Source organism: Mugil cephalus, chromosome 1 (assembly GCF_022458985.1).
Source record: "Mugil cephalus isolate CIBA_MC_2020 chromosome 1, CIBA_Mcephalus_1.1, whole genome shotgun sequence".
NCBI classification, from domain to species: domain Eukaryota; kingdom Metazoa; phylum Chordata; class Actinopteri; order Mugiliformes; family Mugilidae; genus Mugil; species Mugil cephalus.
Genome location: NC_061770.1, coordinates 33,341,832 through 33,368,267, shown reverse-complemented (window position 1 = coordinate 33,368,267; position 26,436 = coordinate 33,341,832). Strand labels below are relative to the sequence as shown.

The window sequence follows — 26,436 nt, the reverse complement described above, 5'->3', positions numbered from 1 at the left end:
AACTAGCATTTAGCTATGTTTAAAGTTAAATCCTGGAACTGTCAGTTATTTAGCCATGTTTAGCTGTGTTATGTCAGGTATGTTGATGTTTCCGGCAGCTGCATGGCCACCCTAGTGTTGCATGTTTGAAATAAAACGAATTAATATTTGAACCTGCGTATCCCTACTTAATCTCTCCACCAGTTTGTGGGTCCTTGGTCTGAAAAACATGGAAGACCCCTGCCCTGGGGCTTTTATCAGTAGCAGATACCTTAACCTTGACCTTGTGGATGCAGTCATTGGTGAAATGAATTCTGGCATATGTGGCTGAACCAAGTCCACTCATGATACCTCCAGATGTATTCTGGACACACATCCAGGTGACTGGGCTGTAGTACGTTGTACTTTGAATTGGAACAGCATTTAGGCATTTCGGCTAAAGATGTTTCACAAGAACACAAGCCGAGACAAGAAGGCCCTAATCACGATCTCTAGTGAGTAACCAGTTTGGAACATGAGATTCCCATTGGAAGACTTTTTTGGTCCAAGAGTCTTTTCAAATTGATTCATTATGTTGGATACTGCTGGTCTTGTAAGGGTCCAACTTGCAGAGAACTGAACTCTAGAAAACATCTCATTGTATCCTGTAGTATCTGTGACCATAACGTTGTTGGAAGCAGATCATTAGAAATCCTATAAGCTGGGTGCTGGATCTGTCACAGTGCGACTCCCCATGCTACTGACTGAGAATACATTGACTTGGGTTTGCGTCATTGTTGTGAGATGACCAACTTCCCCCCTTTCTCCACTGTTTGGCATGACTCAGGATTTCAAGGAATGGTTTTGGTCTTGTAAACTAGGTGGCTATTCTTGGCCCCTTTTTGTCCTTGCCACATTTGAACAGGAGCGAATTTTCACACTTTTTGTCCAATCCAGGCTGAATGCACTGCATTGCACGGTGGACACACTGAGAAGGCCGAATATGCGCAGATGTGCCTCAAGTTAGTAAAAGACCGATTTTTCTAAGAAGCTGAAGTGCATCGATCACAGATGACTCAAAGATAAGTTATTCATTTCTCAAGGTGACCAAGCCTTGAGAAATGAATGAAGTGAACATGAGTGCAGTGCCTTCAGTTGGTTTCAACTTGGAGCAAAAAGTACTCGTGGTGAGCTTAACATAGCCACGTAGCTTAGCTTGGTTTGAGTCAAAGGCTGATTATGTGCACCCACCGGACCAACAACCTTTTACAGTTTAGTTTCCACATGAATAATGTCAAACACATCCGCATCTACAAAATGCAAATATTTTTAATAACTAAAACTTGACTAAACAAGAAAACTGTAATTGTGCACCCAGCACAGTTGAGAGTGTGAAGGCCATCATACAAACAGACGGAGAAATTAGGGTGGGAGGATGAAGAGACCATGTTACGCCGTAAGCTGAGCCAAATGCAGCTTTAATTAAAACACCATTTAAAAAATCTTCCCCAACTTGCGTGCCAATGGGAAAAGCTGCTAAGAAGCTCCGGCTAGATTAAATAAGGCCGAGGCTCTCTCTCTCTCTCTCTCCCTTCGGCACAAAATCTTGTTAAGTCATCTCAATCATTACATACAAGGTACAGTGCTTTACTCCCTCCCTGGTGGGCTTTGCACATTCTCTGGTCGTGGAGCCGGAGTCGTGCGGTTTAATTTGGCCTGGAAAACGGCGGGTAAAGTGAATGAACATATAAGCAGCAATCATAAGTCGTTTAGACTGTCTGGGAAAAGCAGAAAATAAATAAAAAAATAAATGATGGCCCAGCAGTCAAATATAATTAAACCTCCTGTCGGATGCAGTGTTGATTGCCTGTGCTGTATTTACACAGCTGACGGTATTTAAATGCGTATATTCCGCACAGGACGTCTGGCCTTAGCGCTGAGGATGTTGTTGTTGTTGTTGTCGCTTTTTGGAGCTGGTAGTCATGGTGACCTCCAGAAACTTCCTCTGCTAAAGAGGGTGTTTGGTGAAGGGGGTGGCAATCTGGGACCACATCAACAGCTAGGGTTAGGGTTAGGGTTAGGGTTCAGTCAAAGTTTCTGCCCAGACTAACCTCACAACCAGAACTGTGGGCAGTATATTGGGAGGATTCTGGCGCAGTTTACAGTGTGAGTGGCCATCTTGAATCACGTCCATATATGTACTCATGTTTTTTTGAGATAGCCCGTGGTGACTGGGCCCGGCTTCGCTCCTTTCACCCTGTCGCCTCCGGCAACAGTGAAATCCAGCTGCACGGTGGCAGGTGTGTGAGTGCGAGACAGCGCAAGTGTCAAGAAGACTGGCATGTCCGCCCACAGGGGTGAGCGGAGCAGGGGGTGGGGGGGATGCATCTCTGGCCCGGGCTGCCCTTCTCCTGCCGTTATCAAAGCCCTCATACTCAAGGCCGCAACCACACTCGCACCTCTCTGGGCTTTCCTTTTTTTGTCACTCAATAATTCTCTGCTCTCTCTCTGCCACGACTGGGGCATTTTCAGCTTCTCACTCCCTTCTCAATATTGTTCAATATCCCAGTGATCCATCTTTCAGAATTCCAAGTTGCACAAGGTGCGAGGGGTGCAGCTCCAACTCCAGGCTGCAGATATAGCGGTTTGCTATTCAGATATTCCCAGCAAGTCTATCATACGAAATTCAATTAGGTCTCTCCGGTGACCCTCCCTCATGAATAGATGGATATGAGTCTTTCATACAGTATAAATATATAGAAATGTACTGTATAATGCAATGAATACAAAATATTAAAAAAAATACAACACAACCAATCTTAACCAATTTTTCAAGCGAAGGACCCCATTTACATGTTCTATATGAAACTCAGCCTAGTGCTATTCATAAATATACATAATTATTATCATTTTGCATTCAATATGAAGCTATTTTAACAATACACAGGTTCAAATATTCCTTTTTTTTAATATGTGCAACAGTAGGGTGGCCAACTACCGTGAACCTAAACAAACATCGTGCGTCTGGGATTTCACCTGGGGACTGCATAGGATCTTGGCCAATTGCAGGGAACCTCACAGATTCAGTGTGTAACATGTGGCCTCGCAATTGGCTCAGCAGCGATAGGGGCGGGGCCTATTGTGTACAGGAGGCTTAGATTGACAGGTCTCAGCTAATGTAGCACTCTGTGTGAAACAGTGCAGTGTTGAGGCAGCTCCTGTATCGCTGAGGCCCCGACTGCAAGATAATTTATCGGCATTTATCCCTTTACCAAAATATGTTGGATTCATGCTGATGTGCATTTACAGAAACTTAAATTTGTGGGGAGAAATCAAAAAAATATTTATCCCCCTGTTGAAGACCCAGGATCTAGTCTACCAAAATAATAACAAGTCTAGTCTGGTCTAGTCTGAGTGGGTGGTACATGCCTAAACAACATCCACACAAATGAATGCCAGGTTAAAAAGTTTCCCAGCGGAACACTAAATTGTCACAAGATGGTCAATGTTATTTGACATCTCCCGTCGGCGGTTTTAATGCTGTGGCTGATCAGCGCGTATATTTACTTACAACTCGTACATTTGTTTCGGCCCGGCTTTTCACACATGGTCGTGCTTTTCAGTGTCCCGTGTGCTTTGTATATTGGAATTCGGCTGTTTTCATTGCGATGGTTTTCTTGTTTGTACCAAGTTCATCAGTGTAACGGAGCATTTTTGGGTTCTTTCAACACATGCATTAAAAATTTGTTGGACACAAACAACAAATAACCACAAGAACCCAGCAAGAGACATAGATGTTTTATGATCTTTTTTTTTTTTAGTATTTTATTGCCCTTTATGTAACAGTACCACAACCGTTTGGATTAATCGGTCATGTCGGCACAATATTTACTCGAGGCTTTTTCAAGTCGTTAAATAGACTAGATTTTGCATGTATTATAAAACACTATATGGTTTTATATTTATATATATTTTTAAATGTGGGTAAAAGCCTAGGTTTAATGGTGCTAGATGAAAATATTCAGCCACATAAACACAACCGGGTTTTATGATTTGAACGAAGCCTTGTGAGACGTAGTGCAACACAAAAGTATCCTGCTGATCATTTCAGCACCCGCACAGGCCTCACAAAGTTCTACCACAACAGTAACACCCAACATTTGTTTCTATTGATTGCTCTCTCTTTCACTTCCATCTTGGCCAAACGGAAAATTGGCCTACTATCAGCTGATTCCGCAGCCAACTTGGGAGCTCACATGGCGGGGCCAGTGCCTCCCAGTGATTATGTTTAAAGGAGCTTTATATCTCTCTGTGTCCTCTGCCCTTGCCCTGGAGCCATCCTCCATCAGCTGCCGGCTCTTTCCCTGCACGCACCACCATGCGACAGTCGCACCCCCTCACCAAATGCCCCCGCGGTTCAGCTTTCCTCGGCTTGGACACGTTCTCCCCTTTCCCATTTCCTCTTTCCTGTCCGGATCGGAACCTTCCACAGGGGTTCGGGGGGGAGGTGTCACTGCTGCCACCGTCTCGCCAAATGCCACTGCCTCTCTGGCACCGGGAGCTACTGGCTGAAATTACGTAATGATGCTTCCCTCCCCTGAAGCACTTTCACAGTGAGATGCCCAGCATGCTAACCGCCTGGTGGAACAGAAAGTAGATTTACTGCTCCAAGGACTCCATGGCAGGGTCCAGGGGCTTGATCTGGCTCGAACAGGCCATGTCCAAATCAGGTGGCAGGTTGCCATTTTTTATAGCATAACAAATATTCGACAAACCGAACCCGTCTTGACTCCACACTTTACTGCATATTGAAACATGCAGTAACATTTTGTTTGGCAGCAGAAACGAGTTATGAGCAGACTACTGAATCGTCAGCCTTTTTAGTGGCAAATAACTGGAGCTGATATGCAACTGAATTGGAGTGTGAGGAGTCGTGATCCTGGTAGCCTTATAAAATTAACTCCAATGATCTGTGACCTTTAAGCTCTGATTTTACTCTCCACCAACTCATCAAAAACAAAACAAAACAAACAAACAAAAAAAAAACACCTAGTTGCAGACTGTGTTTATCAAAAAGGGCAAATGAGGTATGAGGTTTGGAGCCTTTTTTGGCTACTACCTGTTTAGGCTTGAGTGAATCATCAGCACAAACAATATATTATTAATATGTCATTTTTCGAGTTACTGTTACAATATCAATGAAAAATACCAATGTGCGTCAAAAAGGTACAAGATGTTGGTGTGACGGCCTCTTGCCTAGCAGGGCCTGTTTTGGTGTGTTTCTTTGTTGTTGTTTTACCTAGCTGGTAGGAGGAGCGTATTTAGATGAACTGGGAGCACCTGGCCAGTCTCCCAGTGGGTGGCCTGCTTAAGTAAGACCTGGCTGTCAAGTCCCATTCCTCTCTCTTCTTTCGTTACATCCTGATAGCACCACGTTTTTGTTTGGTTGGCTTTGGCCTGATTCTTTGTTATTTTACTTCATCCAACACTTGACATTCGATACCGGAACATTCCGCCATCAACAGACACACTGACAAACACTGACATCCACACCCCACCTATGCGGTACGCCCTGTTTGTTATGAATAACTTTCTGTATCTTCGAGCCGGGTCGTGAGAGCGCGCATTAAAACGTTGGACTGCTCCAGTTGCTAAAGTGGAAGGATTGAAAGCATGAGGCTTATGGAGAAGAATTTTACCATGAGCTGCTATCATTTCTTTTAAAGTAGACAAGGTTGTCATTTTTGATTCCCGGACTCCCTAACCAAAATGTCTTGGGGTGCTGTCAAATCCATATTTGATTCCAATTCAGGTAATTCCCATCTTCAACACTACATTCTTGGAAACTGTTTTGTGAGTGCTTGTGATTTTGCAGGAAATATTGGATTCCAGGTAATCAAGTTAATTATAATATCATCATACTGGTCCACAGCTCAGGGGAGGACTGTGATCAGGCTGATCCTATCTAAAAAGGCTCAGCTCAGTGAATTTGTTCAGAGTATGATCGCTGTGTTCGCACCAACACAAATGAACCAATCTGGTTTGGGAACATAGGTGTGAAAGCACCCGTAAATTTGTGAATCAGTCCTGGGACACTGTGTGCAGGTGAATCTTGGGCGCTTTCAAGCAATGACTCTGTAAAAGGGCTGATGCCATTCAAAATGCATTGGAACAATTTTTCACTTGAGAGGTTAAGGCTTTTAACTTTTGAACTGTTTTCTGTGCAGCTTTTTTTCTATTAACAAGTCAAGGGGTTACAGCACATCAAATTTTGATATAATATTATTACCTAAGGCGCATAACTGGGTACATATAGCACCCTAGCTTATCCAAAAGTCCAAGTCCAATTGCCCTTCTTAAACTTTTTTTTTTTTGCTATACAGTATGACTTCACCATATAGTTATCTATCTTCCAGGCCTCTCATCAGGTAACCAGACCAGCTACTCCTGCTTGTGAACAGCTCAAACTTTTAAATTTGTGCACTGTATAAAATGTTATTTTCTTCTAATATGGCCTTATGTATCATCTGTAATCTATATCGTCTTGTGGTTGTGTGTATCCCTTTCTCTTCTATCTACATCTAAGCATACCGTTTCATTCCTAAACTCAGCAGTCTTGCAAGTAGTCCCTGAGCCACAATTCACCTCATTTCACCCCATTAATATAGAGTGTTAGAGAAAAAAAGTGACTAACCCTCCTCCTTGCGTAGACAGCTAATAAAAGGTCATAAACCAAACCAAACAGAAAACTCCTCCTTGGCTCTTTCTTTCGAGGTCCCACATCTTCACCTCATAAGCTCATGCGATTGTCCCGGCGCGCATATCTTAACGACATCATTAAAGCAATAACGGCCATTGTTTTATGGTAATTATCCGTGCCGTGTTATTGAAAGGCCCCGTTGTCCCGATGATGGCCGGCTCATAAATAAACTTTACGAAGAGCTCCGTGTGACCGCTAAGCTGTTACTGATGATGGAGCGACAGAGATTGCCAAGTCTATTCAGAAAACAGAGTTGGCATGCTGTGGTGTGACTGTGTGTGTGTGTAATGCTGGCCAAAGAGTGTATGGCCCCCCCGCCTCGTGTGGTGCCAGACTCTATCGGGACTTGAGAACAGAGGATGCATACACAATCTTTAAGTTCTCTCTTTAGAAACTTCACGGGGTTGTTTCAGGACTTTTATCCTTGTGCAGAGTTTTGGCTTGAGTTAATCATCAGCACAGACAATGTATTTGAGTCAAAAAGTCAAAGGTACAAGATGGCGTGGATAAAAATGTTAAATTGGTCCATCTGCTAACATTGAAGGACTGAAAGCCTGAGCCCTGTGGAGCATGTTTAGCATCATCTACTCTAGTTAATCGTTTCGGTTTGGGTTAGGGTTAGGGGTAGAGTTAGAGTTAGTGTTCAGAGCTACTCCAAAGAACCACGGGAACCTATGAACCTTTAGCGACTAAACAATACAGCATTCAGCTCTGGATTTAAACTAAAAAAGATCTACAAAAACAACTCTTGATTGTTGACAATGATTCCTGCTTAGCATTGTACTAGGCAAAGCTAGTCGCTGGGAACGTGGCTTTAAACAGGAGGTAAATAAATGTTCCGGTTAAGTCTTGGTCCCTAGGCCTATTTTTCTATCTCCTGGGCAAAAATGACACATAATAATAAATGGGTTATATCTTCACAAATCTAAGGACTGTATGAATAATTTTGGTCACCTGTGACACAAACACCAGTGAGAATGCTACAAAAGTGTCAGAATAAAGATATATGTTACTGTGTCAGAGAACAAAGTAGAAAATATAAATTTATGTTATCGCGTAAAAAAAAAAAAAAAAAAAAAAGAAAAACAAAAAACATTATTTAGAGTAAAAACCACTGCTGATATGTGGGATAGTAGCGCAATTCAAATTTGATTTAGTAATGTAAAGTAGATGGCAAAAATGTGAACCTGAACAATTTTAGAGATGTTTTAGCCCATTTATGTCCAGAGCAAAGTATACCCAAAGATCACATATTGTAAGAAACCTATGTAAACAAATGGGAGCACCATGATTGTTTCAAACTGACGCCGAGTCATAGGAGAAGCCACTAGCAGCGCTTTTTTGGAGCTGGAATATAACTTCATATATATATATATATATATATATAACATAATAGCAAATAGTAAAGGTAAGACATACTTTATGATTTTGCGACTCTTTGGCTTCTAGCTCTCTGAATATTTGTCACACAGTGAAGAGACAGACATCTTTGTAATCAGCAGCATCTCCGCTTTGGTATGGTACGGCTGTTGTGCAGCTATCTAGATGAGTGGTGAGGTTAGTAGAAGCACTAAATGACACGTTTTCATCACGTTCCCATACAATTGCTTGGGGTGCTCAGGTCAAAGTGGTGTCACCCAAGATGTTAGACAATATTGACAGTAGTAGCAATAAAAGTGTTTCAAATCTGAAACTTTTCTAGATCCATCCAACTTAGGAACATGTTCTGTGGATGATTTCCAGTTTGTCTGATTGACTTAAAGTCAAATGATGTCAAACCTCAGCAATCACAGTTGTCAGCAAGATTTTATCATAAGCGATGGAGAAAAGAAAATATTCAAAACTACATACAAAATGTTTTATTAACTAGAGTGATTGCTTAATAGGCCGGCACACAGAAACTTAGGGCTTCACACTAAGTTTCAGGTGGACTTGGATATGGACCAAAATGGGATATTGGTGGTTTTAGCCACCAGCGAGACAAACAAGATGAAATCTTAATCGAATAGTTCATGTGCTCTTGTGTTGTAATTATGATACATGACAGAGTTAGTCACTGGAAGCTTCAGCAGTCGAAGCTGCTCAGCTTTAACTTTGAACAGATGTGGCCTCCCAGCTTTAGTTGTGTGATCAAAGCCTGTCCAAACACATTGTGTGCTTTTAGCAAACAGCTAGCCACTATCTCATACACACACACACACACCTGTCACTTCATTGGTGAAGCACTTTGCTGTTTTTGCACGGCAAAAAATACCAAATTGGTGATGAACTTGTACATGACTGTGTTTCCTCTTCTGTTTTCCATCTGCAAATCATGAGCAGTTGCGTTGTTTGTCAGCGCGTGCATGTTTGAACACGCGTGTGTTTTCGTGCAACCTCCGCCCGCTCAACCGCTGACCATGCAGAAAGAAAAAAAAATAGAGATTGAGCCTTTTCACCGACTAAACCAGGAAAGTTCTTGGCTTTGTTCTGACACGCCATGCTCGCATGTGCCTTTCCTTAACCGCAATCTGAAATCCACGGATTTTTTATTTAATTGAGGGAAGCCTTGTTGGCTTGTATAGCATAAGTGGGTGGAATTAAACAGCCAGAAAAGTCAGGAAGAGGACAAATAGTAGAAAATAAGGCTTCTCCGTGTCATCCGATGACTACACATTTTGTGATAAGCATGTTACTTTAACACAGCAATTTTCTCCTCTCTTGTCTGTTAAAATATGACATGTTGTTTTTATTAAAGTACAATTAACATTTCACAAGCTTGTTAGAACCCCAATTTCTTCCGTTACCTCTGGAAAGAACAAGAACATATCAATGGAAGCCAGGAGCACAGAACAAGCTTTTCTCTTCATTTTCATTACTTGGCCGTGTTGTCCAGTCACTATGTCCACACTTTGTTCTTTCACATTTACCATGATTCAGTTCCTGTCTTTTTAGTCTTTCTTCTCCTTCTTTTCATGACTCAGAGAGAACTAATCATGGAGTGTTTTCTTTCATTCTAAACAAGCTTAAAGAGCTAACCAAGCAAAACACTCAATGCTAACTTACTGACATTGCTAATGTTTACTTTAATTCAGCATTTTAGCATGTCAGCATGCTAGCACTAAACAAATAAACCAAACCTTTGAAAGAACAAAAATGAAAAGAAGTTACTTAAACACCAAATCTGAAATGATTTATCCTCTGGGAATCATGAATGCCTTTGGTTGATTAGACTTTTTTTTTATATATATGTTTTATTAAATTTTTCCCCACAAGTTTCTTTAAATGCACACTAACATGAATCCAACATATTTTACTAGCTAGCTCTCTAGCTGAGATCTAGCCTCCTGTACACAGTTGGCCCCGCCCTTATCGCTGCTGAGCCAATCACAAGGCTGCATATTACACATCAACTCTGTCAGCTTCCCTGCAATTGGTCAAGATCCTTTTCAGTCAGGTATGTTTAGGTTTACAGCAGTTGTTCATCCTACTGTTGCACATGGTTGAAGTAAAAAAACAAAAAGATATTTGAACCTGTGTATTATTTGAATAGCTTAATATTGAATGCAAAATGATAATAATGATGTATATTCTTGTATATTTATGTCAGTTTGGGGGATCTTTAGCCAGAAAAAACATCTAAACTTCACTGCGAACTGATTGCACTAGAGGTGACTTAAATGCTCTTTATTAATCTAAGTAAAACTAAAATCAAGTTGCAGTAAATTGGTGGATACAGTGTCATATCCCGAGCTCTGGGTGAATAGCAATCTCTGTGCTGGCCAGCTTGTGCTTGCCGCGGTGATAAAAGCCAGAAAAAGGCACAGCTAAACCCCAACATTTGCCAGTAAAATCCCACTAAATTTGATTTGTTGTACACTACACTGCTGGCTTTGGTGCCTGATACCCAGCCTCTTTTTATTGTGCTCAGCCATGTATCACAGCGTGCAGCACTTTCTATTCATTTCAGTCCATCCAACTCAGATGCATTCTGAAGAGCTATAAGCCAAAAAAAAAAATAAATAAATAAACTACCAAAAATACCAAAAGTTATACAACTATTGTTACAGAAACTTTTGTTGTGCGTTGTTCTGTAGTGTGTGGTCCACAAAGCCAGAGAGTCCTCATGGATGTTAGCCTCTAACAAGGCCATGAAATTGGGATAAAGATAAGAAGAGGAAAAATGGATGAAGGCTTAGTGCGTGTGAAGAAGATGAGAGGCGGCTAATGGTGGAACAGGCTCTCCAGCTATGAACTCTCTGCCAGCCATTGTTTCTTGTGGATGTACTTTCACAATTTAGACGGTAGCAAAACCAGAAGGAACTTTCTCTCTCTTCCAGCTGTGTGCAGATGTGGATTTTTATTCCTCCTTGCGTAAAGGATGTTTGAGGAAATGCAAAACATCTTCCAGATGGTTGGGCTCATGGCCCTGCACAGCCGCTGTTTAAAAAAAAAAAAAAAAACTCAAATACCTGAGCCCAAACACATGCCAAGAACCTGGACTGAACATGTGCAAAACTTGCATTTAACACTAAGCTCCGTGCACTGCAGGGGTGCACAGACACACACATGCTGCACAGTACTGCGTTCTATACACATGCCACATGCTAATACTTCAGTTAATTTCAGGTCCAATCAGATAGTAAGCCGAGCTTCCTGCACCTCTTCATCCTTGCAGATTAATATTGGCAGCGACAGTGCTATTGGACGAGCTTTCATATCCTGTTCTATTGTAATTGTTGGATGCCGAAACCACAAACTGATATTTTATAATCCTGATTGTGGACAGTTTTGTCCAGTGTGATACGTACAAGCAGCGATGTGGCCAGACTCTACGTATTCAGTTTTGGACTTTTGTGTATTTTTCTACTTAATTCAAGTTAGAGTTTTAATAGTTAGAAAAATGCAAGTGTCATAACATTGGATGACGCCCTTTTAGAAATTTACAAATTGGTCAGACATATTAGAAGAAGGTGTTGACCTGGCCTCCAAATTCACAAGATCCCAAACTGATCAAGTATCTGTGGGATGCTCTGGTCCCAAAGGACCCACTAACAACATCCTGTTCCCAAACGCCTCAGGACACCCTCAGAAGGCCTCTGCAGTTAGAATATTAGACGGGAAACCTCTTCACTTTCATTATTGTAATGTCCTCAAAAAAAAAGTATGATATTCTTGATCTAGACAGCTATCAAATCTTTATGGATTCCTGTCTCATTTTGCTCTTACCAAATTATCCCGAATGGTCTTATCTGTAAGAGGAGCACATTCCTGGAACAAGAAGAAAATATCTGAAACTGCAACAACTACTATTAATTTTTTGTCATACGGCAGCACAGCCGCTCATGGTTAGTACTGATGCCTCCCAGCAAGAAGGTCCTTTCTGGGCATCTGCGTGGGTTTTCTCCGGGTACTCCCGTCTCCTACCACCTCCAAAGACATGCTTGTTAGGCTGATTGGTGACTCTGAATTGACCCTAGGTGTGAGTGTGAATGGTTGTTTGTCTCCGTGTTGGCCCTGCGATGGACTGGCGACCAGTCCAGGGTGGACCCCGCCTCTAGCCCCATGACAGCTGGGACAGGCTCCAGCGACCCCCGAGTACAAGTGGTACTGTCATCTTATTATCTGTTTCTGACATTGTCTTGCTGTATCTGGTTTTGTTAATGTCTGTTGTGTGATTGTTTTTTTAAAGTCTCCTGTGTTACAGCTGACAGTTAGCACGTGGGCTAAGTCTGGCACATTTACACTGATGGCATCATTGTTGATTAATGTGCATTATCCCAGTTCATTAAACAAATAATATTAATGTCCATTCCCTGATGAGTCACAACTGTTTTGGACGCACACGGGAGACCGTACACAATATTAGGAAGGTGTTCATAATGTTATGCCTGATTGATGTATGTATTCTTAGCTTTAGACCGTGGTACCCAAGTCTATTAATGGAGACTCACTTCCCATGTCAAAATGCCTGGACTCTCTTTTGAATTCCCCCGTTCATGACATCTGTACGGTTCATTCAGATTATTTTAAGGCTTAAAGTTGTGCATAATTAAGGATGAACTTGCTTTGAGTGACATGCGGACACCCTCACGGGTCGCCGGCTGTCTTCGTTGATCCGTCAAACGGCCGCCCCAGCTCGACTCGGGCCGCCACCTTTTCGCCCCGCGTTGGAACCAGGGAATGCCAAGATACAGAGAAAACTGCTCTTCAGGTAAACGTTAAAATGTCATTAGCAATTGCAGTAATAGCTGATCAAATTTATCTAGTAAAACAGTTGGCGTACGCCGTGGGTTTTCGAGTTTGTGCCGCTCCCTTTCATGCCTCTATACGGATCCTTCACATCTTCTCTGAAATGTTCCACTCAGCACTGTGGTATGACGCTAGAGATGTTTTTCCTGGTTCTATATCAAACCACTTGTGTTTTGAGAGCAGGCTTGCTGCCTGCCATCTTAGGTAACAAGCAGAGCACTCTTGGGTGACATCTCTCTGCAGGCCGTGAAATATGCATGGAGGAGAGACGTGATGAGGAGGTGGAGGGATGACGGGATGAAGGGAGGACGACGCTCTCGCCTCGATTAAGTATTTACAGCACCTCCGACCATCTGGACCGAAGGAGAAACACTGACAGAACAAAGACACAGAGGGAGAAGGGGGAAATGGACTGAATTAATCCAAAATAAATAAAGTGGAAGTGAAGAGAAGATGAGTCGAGGAGGAAGAGGAGGAGAGTGGAGGGAAATGAAACATGCTGTCTCGATTAAGCCCAAACGTGTGTGTGTGTGTGTGTGTGTGTGTTTCTACTTTGCGGCTCTCTCTTCCAGTCTAGTTTGGGGAAATGTGATCTAGACCCCAGGGAGGGCTAATCATCAGCACATTTGTAATGGTGCAACGACTGCGTGCGCGTTAGTGCGCACACGCACTCCCACGTCTGAAATAAACTGATTAAGGAGGCATCAAAGTGGGAAGTGAGCTGTAGCTGCGGTGCTACCCTGCAGTCAATAAGCCTCAAAGCAGCGACTTCAAAACATCGAATCAAATTGAAACAAAGATACGTGAGCAACTGTAGCGTTAAGTTTCCATCAGGGCTTTCGCTCAGTCTTTCCCTTCCGACTCTCTCCTCAGCGTTCGCTCACGTTGCCGCTCAACGTGCTGGGGATGCTGCGCCCCTCTGAACGCGTGTCGTCGTCCAGTTAGTTCATAGTTCTGAGGGGTGTTTTCAGGTGTTCGAGAGAGTTAGCGTAAAGTTTTAGAAAGTGATACGAATCGCAGTATCCACAAAAAATGGACTTGCGGGATTTCCTTTTGACCTTTCGCAAACTCAACCGAGTAGCTCTTGGGGTTCAAAAGCAACCTCCAGGTCTGAATGAAGAAGCACATGCAAAACACTGCAGTTCATCGAGTGGCCACTTGAGGCTCCATAAGGGAGAAAATCCCAATAGACCTCCATGTTAAAAAGCCCAACGTTACAGCATTATTAAACATGTTTACAGCCTGGTACAAAAAACGATTTTGGTCATGACAACGGTATGGGGGTGAATTTTTTTTTGGTAACTCATTCGTTTATTTGCTATTAAGGTTTTTAAAAAATCTGCATAATTAAGGGTATTCCTGCCTTGAGTGACAGGTGGTAGCCTGAGCTAACAGGTAGCGGAGAGTTGGGTGGGCGGGTCTCAATGACCAAAACGACCCCCATGTCTATATTTGCAGTATCCGAGTATGAGCGGAGCAAAGCTCATCCAACATGGCAACCACAGGCTCCGCCCAATTCAGGCTTCATTTTCGGGGTGCAGAATCCAATGGGTGACGTCACGATGGGTTTGTCCATGGTATATACAGTCAATGGTTCTAAAAGACTCGTAGTAAGTTTTAACCCTAAACATCTACCCATGGACAAAGAAACAAAAGCACTATAATTCACCAATGGACAAAATTCACCGTTCTGGGAGAAAGAAAAAAAAAGCTGCCATTTGGGGGAATTTTTTTTCTTTTCCTTTTTTTTTTGTACTTTTTGAGGATATACCTGGATGACTGAGAACATTCACAGACGGACCTTTAGGAAGGTTTGTTCCGAAGGGAGAGATATCAACAGGTCCACCAATCACACAGTTGTACAGAATGGCAAAAATAACTATGGAGACTGTAGCAGACTGTGAGCAGGTTTTGCTGTAAAGCTGGGTCATTTTAGACGTCTATGGACTTCTTTTTGAAACCTGATACTATGTGTTGATATGCATCTTTTTGAGTTAGCTTGTTTAAACTTCCCTGAAGAAGAGTGTTTTATACAGGATTCCGCCTTTTTCAGCAATTAAGGAGTTTGGGGGAAACAAAGTGTGGACGTAGAGGACGATGAAAAAGCAGCCGTGCATGCAAAGACGGCACAGAGACAGCTTTTTGGTGAGTATTTGTGTGGATCCATTCAGCAGCTTCTCCTAAAAGACTCTAAACTGACCCATTAACACAGACCATTTGTGTTATGCCCATGCTGTCAGTCATCTATAGCAATTAGCCAAATGTCTGCATTTTTAGATGAAACTGTTTTTCATGTGTATAAACATTCATGTCAGACTGCACCGCTTCATTCTTCTCTTCTGTACAGTAACACTCTTTTGCTGCCAATTTGACCCAGTTATGTCAGGCATCAACGTTGTGTTTCATCCCTCGCCGTATCATCTCCTTGATTGCCGTGCTTGTTAAAGGAAGCTTTGAACCGTAGATGTTGTAACAAAGAAAATCACCAGTTCATAATTTGAAGCCATGCACGGAGAGAGGAGGGCGGACGTGTGGGTGATGGTGGAGGGCTGATGTGTGCATCTGAAGTGTGATGCCCCCTACTGTTCAGCTTAAAGAAGCCCCGGAGATACTTCTGATTCACTGCCCCGGCTCACCTTCCCCTCGCTCCCATTTAGCAGATGTGTAGCAGGTGTTCACGTACACACAATATGGAATTAGAACACACACCAGCACATGCAGTAGAAAACAATGGGTACACCGATCAGCCACAACATTAAAACCAATAAGAGGAGAAGTAAATAACATCGACCGTGACAGTACAATGTTCTGCTGGGAAAGTTTTGGACCTGGCATTTATTCACGTGAATGTTACTAAGGCATGTAGCACCCACCTAGACCAGACCAGACACCCCCACGCGATAGCAATGACACTCCTTGATGGCAGCAACACAAAAACAATTTAGGAACAACTTAAAAAACACAAGGCATTGACCTGGGCTCCAAATTCACTAGATCCCAAAGGGATCCCAACCCCTAGGACCTAAACGCCCTCACTAACAACATCCTGTCGCCAGACACCACGAGACACCCTCAGAGTCATAATAGGAATATATAGGAAGGTGGTCATAATGTTATACATGAACACCCACATTCCGACACATATAAATACAAAAACTCACAAAAAGGCGCTTGTGCAGTATATTAAAGCTAAGTGGACCAATCAAGACGACATGTCAAATCAATTTATGCAAAACTCAAATTTTCCCTATACACTGAATTTAGATTTTCACATTTACATGCGTTCATCAACTTGGCTCTGCAGTTATGGTTGATAAGTTAGCTTAGCATATCTGACAGTTTGGCCTTCGCGATGGACGTACTGTCAGCGGTAGTCCTCGCGCTAGCCGCGTCAGACAACCTCTTCATCCATAATGGAAGAGCGAAGCCGCCCCCACCCCCCAAACCTCTCCCAGCTCGATGGCTACCAGCCCCCCTCTGCCTCTTCAAAAGATGTGTGAAGACGGCATGAATTATAAATGCCTCCCTCCGCTCACACACACCCCAACACCCCTGTTTATGTGAGCGTGTGATTAGTGAGAAGTAAAATGGATCACACATGGTTACCCCTGGGTTAAGTAACTTCTTATTTGAGGGAGAGGAGATAAGGTCCAGCTTGGGATTTTGAAGGGCAATTGCAAAAGTTATTTGGGGACCGGGCCGACAAAAAGCCCGGTTTTGAAGGCAAAAATGAGGATATAAATACTTATGACCAAAAGGGTCAGTGCTGAAGGCCAATAATGAGTGAAGCTTCCAAGAGCCAATCTTTGAACCAATATCAAATACCACAAACTCTCCCTTAAATAACCTTCTTTGATGTAATGGGTAAATGCAATTTTTTTTTGACCTTTTAAAATCGTGTTAGAAAGATAAATATAACACGAGGAAAACATCTGAAGCTAAGAAACGCTCGCACTAAGCGTGCAGAGCCCCCCCTCCCCTCCCAACAAAAGTGAAGTGTGCATCTGTTCCTTTCAGTCTGGGGATCAAAAAAGGTTTACAGAGCTTCGTGGCTCCACTCAGAGCAACAGAGTCTAAACATGAGTTCTGTCAGCCTGCAGTCATCGCAGTGTTTGGCGAGGCAGAGGCAAATCCTCACGTCTTTGCTTAATCCGGAGGCACCTTTCCCTCTGTTTACTTCGAGGCGGGATCCAAATTTGATCTGCACTCAAGGCGTAACGCCCGGGATAGTCGCCTCAAACACAATATCAGTTTCAACAGAGATTCTGTCATAGTGTTCTTGAGCAAGATCCGGGAACTCGGCGTGGGTTTTTTTTTGTTTTTTTTTTTTCGTCCACCGTCTAGCGCCATATTCTAGGACTGACAAATTGAAGGAGCCAAATCAACACTTTGTTTATTCAACCTGAAAACAATTGGGGATAAGTGACACTCATATTACTTCGGGTTGATATCTCCAAATGAAAGCGGCAAAGGTATAATTATGTTGCACAAAAATTGTCTGGAAACCTGTTTAGAATGCAGCATCCGACATTAACAACCTGTCAATCCTACGCCGAGTTTACCAAACTTTCTCCTACTTGGCTTTTACTTTTCCTTCTGGTTGGAGACCTTAGAATACTTTCAGCCAGCAAAGATGCACGTACAGTCTAAACAACTTGTTAATATGACCATGTTTGTTTAAAATACTGCACTGTATGAATCCTTGATGATTTGAAAAATGGTCACATCTAATGAAAGGAGTAAAAAAAAAAATAACTTAGGGAAAAAAACAAACCGAAGCCACACACATGCACCCCGCTGGGAGTCTGAGTATTAAACTTCCAATGTATCTCTTCTCCCTTCAGGGGGCCGAGACCTCTGACTGCGGTAATTCACCTCCGCTGAAGGAAAACACAACAACACCACTGCCACCACAGCATCGGTTATTGGCCAGAGCCTGGACACTTTGAGGATTTTATTACAGATAAGGCGAGCAAGAGAGACTGAATCAAAGAAAGAGGACCTGTTGCCAATCGTCAGTTCGGCAGCCTCGTGCCGATAAATCTGCCTCATCCTACAATTAAATGCTCTCATATTTTGGCGTAGGTTCATCAAAGACAAGCACAAACTGCTCGGGAAAAGCCTCAGGTATGTTGCCACCTTTTTCCCCTCTACCTTTTACAAAGGGCCACAAAAGGTGGTGGTGGTGGTGGTGGTGGTGGTGGTGGTAAGGGGTTGTTTGGAGTTCTTTTATCAGCCATGTTATAGCACGGGACCTTGGGCCAGCCATAACAGCTACAAAGGAAAGACATGCAGGAGGTAACAGGCAGGAATAATGAAAGAGCCATTGCTGACGCCAAAGCCTGGGGACAGACAAAACTCTCGACAGCGTACTGGGAGGCACTGGCACAGAGGGTGGTTATGGTTATGATTAAAAGCTACGAGCTGTCCACTTGATACTTAAAGGTCCTTGGAGCAGTCCAAGCGCTGAACTTTTTTTTTTACTTTAACTTTAGAGAAACTTGTAATGATTGACCTTCTAGACCGAAACTACTTGGTTACCCTATTCTTGGAAAAAAAAAAACAAAAAACAAATACAAACTACTGGTAGGTGACAGAATTTAAAGTTGCTCAGTTTGTGGGACCAACCATCCACTTGGTCCTTCCGCATATTTTCCCCCATGGTTATATGCCATGGGAGGTCATGGTTATTGCATCCGTCTCTATTCATAGAGGGTTGCTGGCATCAGATGTGAATTCTTTTGGTTTTCTTCAAAATCCAGTTGAAAGCTCCATAAAATAAGCCAGTAAGTGGACTCCAGTTCCCTGAGGTCAAAGCTTAAGTCATGCTGGGATGAAAGTGGTTGTACAAATGAACGACCAATATCGTCATGGTCTGGTGAAATCGTGTTTTCTAGCAGTATTTTTTAGCAACTTTAAGCCATATTCTCTATTGAAATTTTGTGTTTTTCTTTAATTTAAACACCATATAAATAGTTTATGATGTTTGCTGAACAAGTGATTACTGCACTGCATTACTATGCGCATGTGAGGTCACAGCAAGCGAAATCTCCATGGTTACAGCCAATGAGTGGCAAAGAGTGACAGCTGAGCATGGAGATTAGCAGCATTAGTTGGAATCGTAGAATAGTATCTAAACTGCAAAATTAATTTAAAAAAGGTGAAGAGCTGTTGTGTGATTGACTGAACCAACAGATTTGAAAATCAGTCAGAGATATATTTTTTACAGATATCTGCCAAAGAAAAGAGAAGTAAATGGATCGCTGCATTAGAAGAAACAACTGGAATCCAGACACAGAAACCAGGTGTTGTGGTTCACATTTAGTGTCAGGTAATATTAATTTATGCTGTATTTTTTGATGAAGTAATAAGTAAGTTACTCCTGAAGTTACTTGGCCCTGGGCGGCAATGACGTCAATGCATACCCTCCGTTATGAACGAAAATCTTGTAACGTTGCATTTTTTAGATGAAACAAAAGTCAATCCTTAAGGGGGTTTAGCACAATAAGACATAAGGCACCACTGAATGATTTCTCTCAGAGTAATGTCAGGTGAATGGTAGGAACTGGCCAACCTCCAGTTTTTTCAGGGAAGGGGAGTAGAATAAACCAATATTAGTTATGGGTGCTCGGCTGTGAAGACCCTAGAGGATTTTTACCTTTATAGACCTCCACTGTTCCAAAAGTGCCTCAGTTCATTAACTCAGCTGTCCTGAAAACTTCCCTCCGCTCCCATGTGAAACCCCGCATCTTGATCTACACCACCTGACAGGGCAAGATGGTAAAGCCATTCATCTCTCACCTATCTTTCTCGTTTGATGCTACAGCACTGGGACTTCAAAGCCTACAGGCTGGCGGACTGTTGCCGCCCACGTGCCACGTCAGTCTGACGGCTACAGAGGACGGAGGTGCAACCCCCAACGTATAATGCCTACCGAGATATGGTCAGGTAGCCGTATGGGTTCGCTCGGAAACATGCTAATTTCACGGCTTTTTGGACAACGGCACCAGCAGGCATCTGGCTACCTTCACCGGTTTTTGTCAATTTAGGTTTAATTCAGATTAAATTTGCCGTCTGTCCAGTGGCGATTCCTCGGCATTATTCATAGACTGCAACAATTAAAACATCAACAGGGGAAGGAGAAAAATATGTACATTATTCATATCTGTCCTCCTGGGAGACAGGCAGTCAGAGCTAATGAGAGGCCAAAGCTTTGAAGTCATGGAGCCCTCAGTGAGGTGAATGGCATGAATTAAGCACCACCATCAGACACGTTTTGCTCCCCGCGAATGCCTTCTAGATAGCCAATTTAAGCAAGTTTCACGAGGCTTGTCTATTTTCGTTTTTATCAGTAAATTTCATTCTAATTAAGTCTCCTCCATCCCATTTATCTACCGGGTCGGGGGCTCAACACTAAGAATTGGCAGCAAGTGGATGCAAAATAACGAGGAAATTAATACTGAATGAGAATACATATGCAAACCAAGACGCTTGGAAGGGACGCGTTGCTTTCCCGCCTACTCGAAAAAGCAAGAGAAGTGAGAAGTGGTTTTGGCGAGGGGCGGCTTTGCTAAATAGAGGAAGCTCTGCCAGCCAGACTTGACCCCTTTCCCTGGCGCTGCCGGTGCCCGCAGTCCTGCCCTGTGCCACGCTGATACGCTATCTGCCCAAACAGATGCCCGCTCTGTCCTCGCAGCGCCACTCTCCGGTCCCCCACTTCACTCGTAGGCGCCTGCTGATGTTTTGTCCGCCCCCGCGCTCCCTTTCAACCTCGTCTCCTTGAAGAGGCGCAGCGGAGAGATAACCGAGACCTGCCCGACCTCCTTGTTAAGTGGAGGCGACTTGCTGATGAAAGGTCTGCGTGAGCCGGTGTCCAGACATGACATAAAGACATCCAGCAAGAGGAAGAACAAGGTGTAAACGTTTGGCCTACCTCCACAGCGAGCTCTCCAGCACCTTGGTGGAGTCAGCGTGGTAGTACTTGGTCAGGATCAGGATGACCTGCAAGAGAAGGTGGTGAAAGCAGAGATGTTTAGACATAGGATACAAGCGAAGACAATGAAATCAGGGCAGAGATTTGATTTTAAAGCTATTGATGTGCAGCGTCCGAGACTCCACTCACAACCACAGTATGATGAAAAAGTCAATTTCTTTTTCCAATTTTAGCTCTTTTTTTATGTGTCTGAAACAAAGCTAAAATAAAGCCAAAAGGATTTATTGGTTTGAAGATATTTCACTACTCAACCTAAAGTGCCTCCTTTAGTTCTGAACTGAAGAAGGCACTTGGACAAAACTCAAACAAGTCATTTGTTTTAGGTGCAGCATGGCCTGGATGACAAAGAATATTCACAGACTTATATTCTGTGAATATAAGTCTTGCTCATTCCATTCCAGCTCCCCAGAGTCTCTGCTTTTAATTGCTTCTTTTAAATGACTACTGAAAACGGAGATTAGCAAAGATATGAGTGTTAGATAAGGCTGAAGCCGCACCAATAGATCATTTTGCGTTCTCAGTGGATCAAATGACAAATGTGTAAAGATGTCATTTACATTAACATATAATTATTACCAAGCTCCATTATTTATCTTCAGCTCATTCGCTAACATGCAGCCCTACTAACCTCTACACTTGATCACCGCAAGACAGCAGATGTAAAAAGTTATAAAAGTTGTAGCAGAAAGTGTTAAATTTATGTTGGACAGGAGAAGGGTTGAGGCTAGGGCTAGGGTTAAGGTTAGGGTTAAGGACAATGAACTTCCAAAATGAATAATAAGAGCAGCATCCAGCCCCATAATAAACCAAACAACTGCCATATATACCATACTGAAATGAGCTATAAATCTATTTTGTAAGATAAACAGGTTGCCCAAATTGTCTTTGAACAAATTTGTGCAGTATTTTGTACAGTATTTAACAAAGAGCACAAATATGGTTGGACATTGTGTAGGAGTGAATTTGTGATTGGACACATTTCTATGTGTTTTTCTTCATGTTTTTAGAACATTTTGTGTCTTTAAACCGTGTAAAATTGTGCAAGCAGTTTGTTTCATATTTTAACATATGTTCTTTTCCTCTTTATTTTGTTATATAGAACCCAACACAGAAATTTGGGCAGCGAGACTCGAGGGAATGCTTTTAGTCAATACTCATGTTTTACAGCACCACTGGCCAGTCAATGTGCCTGCATAAGTGTGGCAAGTGTTTCCACTAATCTCTCTTTTCTGTTTGTATTTCAAGCTAAGACAACTGTGAGGTAACTCCATCTGCACGAGTGCTGATTTTTATGCTGAGTTCAGTTCTAGTGTGCTTGGAGAAACTATTATACTGAACAAATAATAGCCTTGTTTGCCACTGTGATTCCAGAGAGACCTCACGCAGAGCTTTCCTCACTGTTCCTCCTCGCCTCCTTTGTACGAGAGAAATTATGAATTTAGCTCAGACACGTTTTTCTTGAGGGTGATTTGACTGCGAAATCTTTATTTACCATTTTACAAAGGTTTGTTTTCGGGGTTACGGGACAGATAAAATATTATTCCCATCTTTCACACACAGCAAAAAAAGGGACACGAATGCATTATTCATATGGCCGAGACATCTAGGTCTGGGGCGCGAACCCCTTGCGTGTATACTGGATCAGAGATGCTTGTCTTTCATATTTCTGAGAACTCCTGTTCTTGACAGCAAGGTCTGCTGGGATTTGCGTTGCCATGGCAAGTGTGCCATTGGGTCAGGAAGCACGGTGGGGCCTGGAAGTTGATTGACAAGCTGGCTTGCCATTCTAGGTAATGGAGCAGTAGAGAACCCACGGCCTGGGAGGGGAGTTGATTGGCCAAGGGGTCTTGCCCAGAGGCAGCTGCCAACAGCAGGCTGTGATGAAGGTGGCCGCCTCCTCGGAGTCAAGCTGCAAACTCTGTGCAATATGGACACGCCTGATACATCTTAATGTGGAAAGCAGGCACATTCTGTTTCACCGTATTCCTCTGTGGTGATAGTACACCATCCCGGCTTTTACTTTCAGGCTACATCTGTCTTTGAAGTCTCGGAGAACAAGAGCCGGAACATGCCACATTCTCGGTAGCCTCTGAGAAAATGAAAGACAAAACATCTGCTTGATTTCTTTGTCAGATAGAATGAAACTGTCCTGTGTTACTGAGCTGGCTAAATAATTTACGTGGCTACGGGCCATGAATGCCAGACCGTCTGTCCTTGTAAAACCTACCCCTGAGCATAAAAAAGCCCAAGGATTTCATATTGCCCTTTTCTGTTGGGTTGAAGCCACGCAGTCTCTAGCATCTGGGTTGCAGTTAATATTCAAAAGGAAACCGTGTGCAGTTTTTATAAGACCTTCCACAGAGGCGGGGCTGGTCTGTAACTGTGTCTTGAAAGAGTCTTTTCCACGCAAGAGTTGGTCAAAGCAAACCACTACATCTGGGGAGATACGGAACGAGTTTTGAGGGCTCTTGACCGATTCCCGCAACCCAGACTGCCATCAAAGTCTCTCAATGGGGTCTCGAGGTGCTCGTCTCAAAGCAATGCAAACTCAGGAGCTTCAACACATGGAGCTCGGCTTACGAACATGTTTACGGAATCCAGAAAACCGCAACAGAACAACCCCCTTTTTGCCAGGGCCGATAATAATTTTGGTAACGACTCAAACAGATCCAGTGTCAGTGTCCAAGCTGCTTTCTTCTGTGTTTTTTAATGCCACAAAAACCTGATGAGGAAATACACAGCATCCATATATGAATTTGCGCATGGGCAGTCGTGTGAGAGCTCTCTGAGTCATGCAGCATATAGCAAGTGTTCCCCGATTGGTTGTTGGCCTACTGTGACTCAACTGGTGTCTCTGGAAACAGGCTGTCCGCCTCTGCACAGCTGTCCTTTTCCTAATGAGATACTGGTGCAAAGCTTGACACCCTTATCATGCAGGCAGAAAGTCCCTTGACACAAGGATCAGATCTACGTAAGTACACACCGTCCTCAGGCCTAGCAAGCCGCTCTTGGTCTCCTTCTCTTTTTCCCCCTCTCAGGTTCAACCCTCCAACTGGAAATGTACGCATTTGCTTTTATGCTTGCACTGATTTGTTTTTGTTGCTGTTGTTATTTTCATCATCTGAATCAAATCAATTGATTAAGTTGTCGTGGTAACACACTCATTGGAGGAGCAATAGTATTCATCTGGAGTGGGGTTTCAGCTCAGCGTTCAAATAAAGGCAGAATAGGACAAATTTATTCTAGTGTTTTAGATCATATGAAGTAAATACTGGAAAAAATATCCGACGGTCTAGGCCACTGAACCGTACACAGTCTGGCCAGATTATCGTCATAATATGTGAAATAATAACGCACAACATGTTTAATAAAATGCACAAATGCTTTCCTGTGGCTTGACCCACACCGTATACTTGACATTCAACCTATACACGCAGAGTGCGCTCTTATCATGATATAATACGATGTACTGAAGCTGTATATGCTCCTTTAATAGCTTAGTCGTCTCTGCTAATCAGTATCAGTAACTGATGCTTACTGATTACAGTAAGCATCAGTAAGCCACCATGGCCTGCAAGAAAAAATGTAAAAAACCAACCAGACGAACTGCCAGTTCAAATCTGACTGGACTGGTCAGTTCATTTTTATCTTACTGCCAATGCTAAGTCAACATACTAGCAATGCATGCATACCATAGCATGCTACCTGTTTTATGGCAGGTACTTCGGATGGTGTGCCCTCATCAGTCTCTCACTGCACTGGTGAGTAAAAGTCCATTTATTTTGGACCATTTATAAATATTAATGTGGTATAATAGACAACAGACAATAGCTACAGAGTTCAGTTTAGAACAAATAGACACAAAGAGAGAACCGAAACAGTGGAAAAGGAGTACTAAACATCAAATCATGAAAATCATACAAAAATAAAAGCAATTTATACTGACAAAAAAAGACACATGCTTTAAAACTGTCAAATAACAATCCTTCCTGTCTCCGTCTTTGCCGTCACTTAGCTCTTCTAGAGCTCTTCTGTGATTGTAGATATGCTGCCATTAGTCGTCTCTGTCTCTTAGGACATTTTGCTGATGGGTACTCGGTGTAGCAATCAGCATTTGTTGTTATTGATGTTGTTGGTGGTATGCAGAGTTATGTCAGGCCTTTGTAGAAAAGTTGGCAGGGTTCAATCTTCGCCTCAGGGTACTTTTATCCTGCTGCGTGCCACTTGATGTAGGGCTGTTGTCACTGGTCCAGAACATGGTCCCCGCATCGGCATTTACATAAATAAAACAGTGGTTTTGAGCTTACTGTGTTTAAAGAGTGCATTATTATTACTATAACTACTGCTACAAGTAACAGTTACTGTATACTTCTAGTAGTAGTAATAAAATAACTGTTGCTGGAGCAATGGGGAGGGAAAAAAAAACGTGATGTTTTGACCTTTGGCTAACATCCAATACTTGATGCGGCAAAATGCAACATGAACGTTGAGCTGGCTTCAATTTTTGCATCAACAAATGCTTGAGTGACGCTCAAATGGCAGCATGGTCATGGTGTCACTCGCAACGAAGACCGAATTGTTGCTTCTTTTGCTCACACTGTTAATGGGACTGTAAAGTAACATGGATGATGGGACAGCACCTCAAAAGGGAAGTCAAAGCAAGTAGAGCTCCCCCTGGTGGCTGGAGGCTGCAGTACAGTTCATAAGCACATCCTCCATGCTAGAGGGAGGAGGTGGAATACAAACTAGAACACTAAAATGCACATCAAATAATTGTTTTTTCAAGGATTCCAGCAAGAAGTTTCATTTTCAGCAAAGACAGGACACTGACGTACAGTTCCCAACCGCTCCATGAAGCAGAGCTCCATGAAACGTAAGATTGTCGGAAATATGCACCAAAATAACTTGGTATCATATAAATACAAAAGACACTGTATACGGCAACCAGTCTTTGTACTCTATTGTATCAGTACAAACAAGAACATATCTCAAAACATAATACTTTACCTTCTAACAGATCTGTCTCTAAACCAAAATACATTTGGCCCATTGGTTACAAATATCCACTGTGTACAGTATTACTGCTATTATTACAATTGCAGTGCAACGACAAATTGCGTCCTCCGTTGTGTACATGACAAGGAAAGAGGAAAAGGAACTGTTCTCTGAAGTCTATCACCCCATCAGCCCCATGAGACTTAGGTGTGCATCATTCACCCAAATGCCAATGCCAATAAAATATTCTGCCTCTCTATCCTCAAGTTGAGTCAGCCCTCGAGGCCCAAGTTCTGTTCAATTGGAAAATGATTTTTTTTTTCTTTGGGAGATGAAGTGGACAGGGCAAGGATGTATTCGACCATAAATCACTACTGGCAGGAGGCAGGAGGAGCGTTTATTTGGCAGCGGCGCATGTGGTCACATTGACGAAACTGCTGAACAGAAAGGAAGCTAGATTTCTGTTTTTCCTCAAGTGTACAGGCCTGTGCGTTAAGAC

General features: G+C 42.8%; 1 protein-coding gene across 7 annotated transcripts in view; it reads right to left on the bottom strand.

Annotated features, from left to right (window-relative positions):
* The window catches only part of sorcs2 (sortilin-related VPS10 domain containing receptor 2), a 308,443-nt gene that overhangs the window by 203,205 nt on the left and 78,802 nt on the right, over positions 1 to 26,436 (bottom strand). For all 7 annotated transcript variants that reach the window (XM_047592596.1, XM_047592588.1, XM_047592604.1 and 4 more), the window contains exon 2: positions 20,883 to 20,950. In XM_047592596.1, coding sequence (XP_047448552.1) covers positions 20,883 to 20,950 — 68 coding nt within the window. The remainder of the gene's footprint in view (positions 1 to 20,882; positions 20,951 to 26,436) is intronic.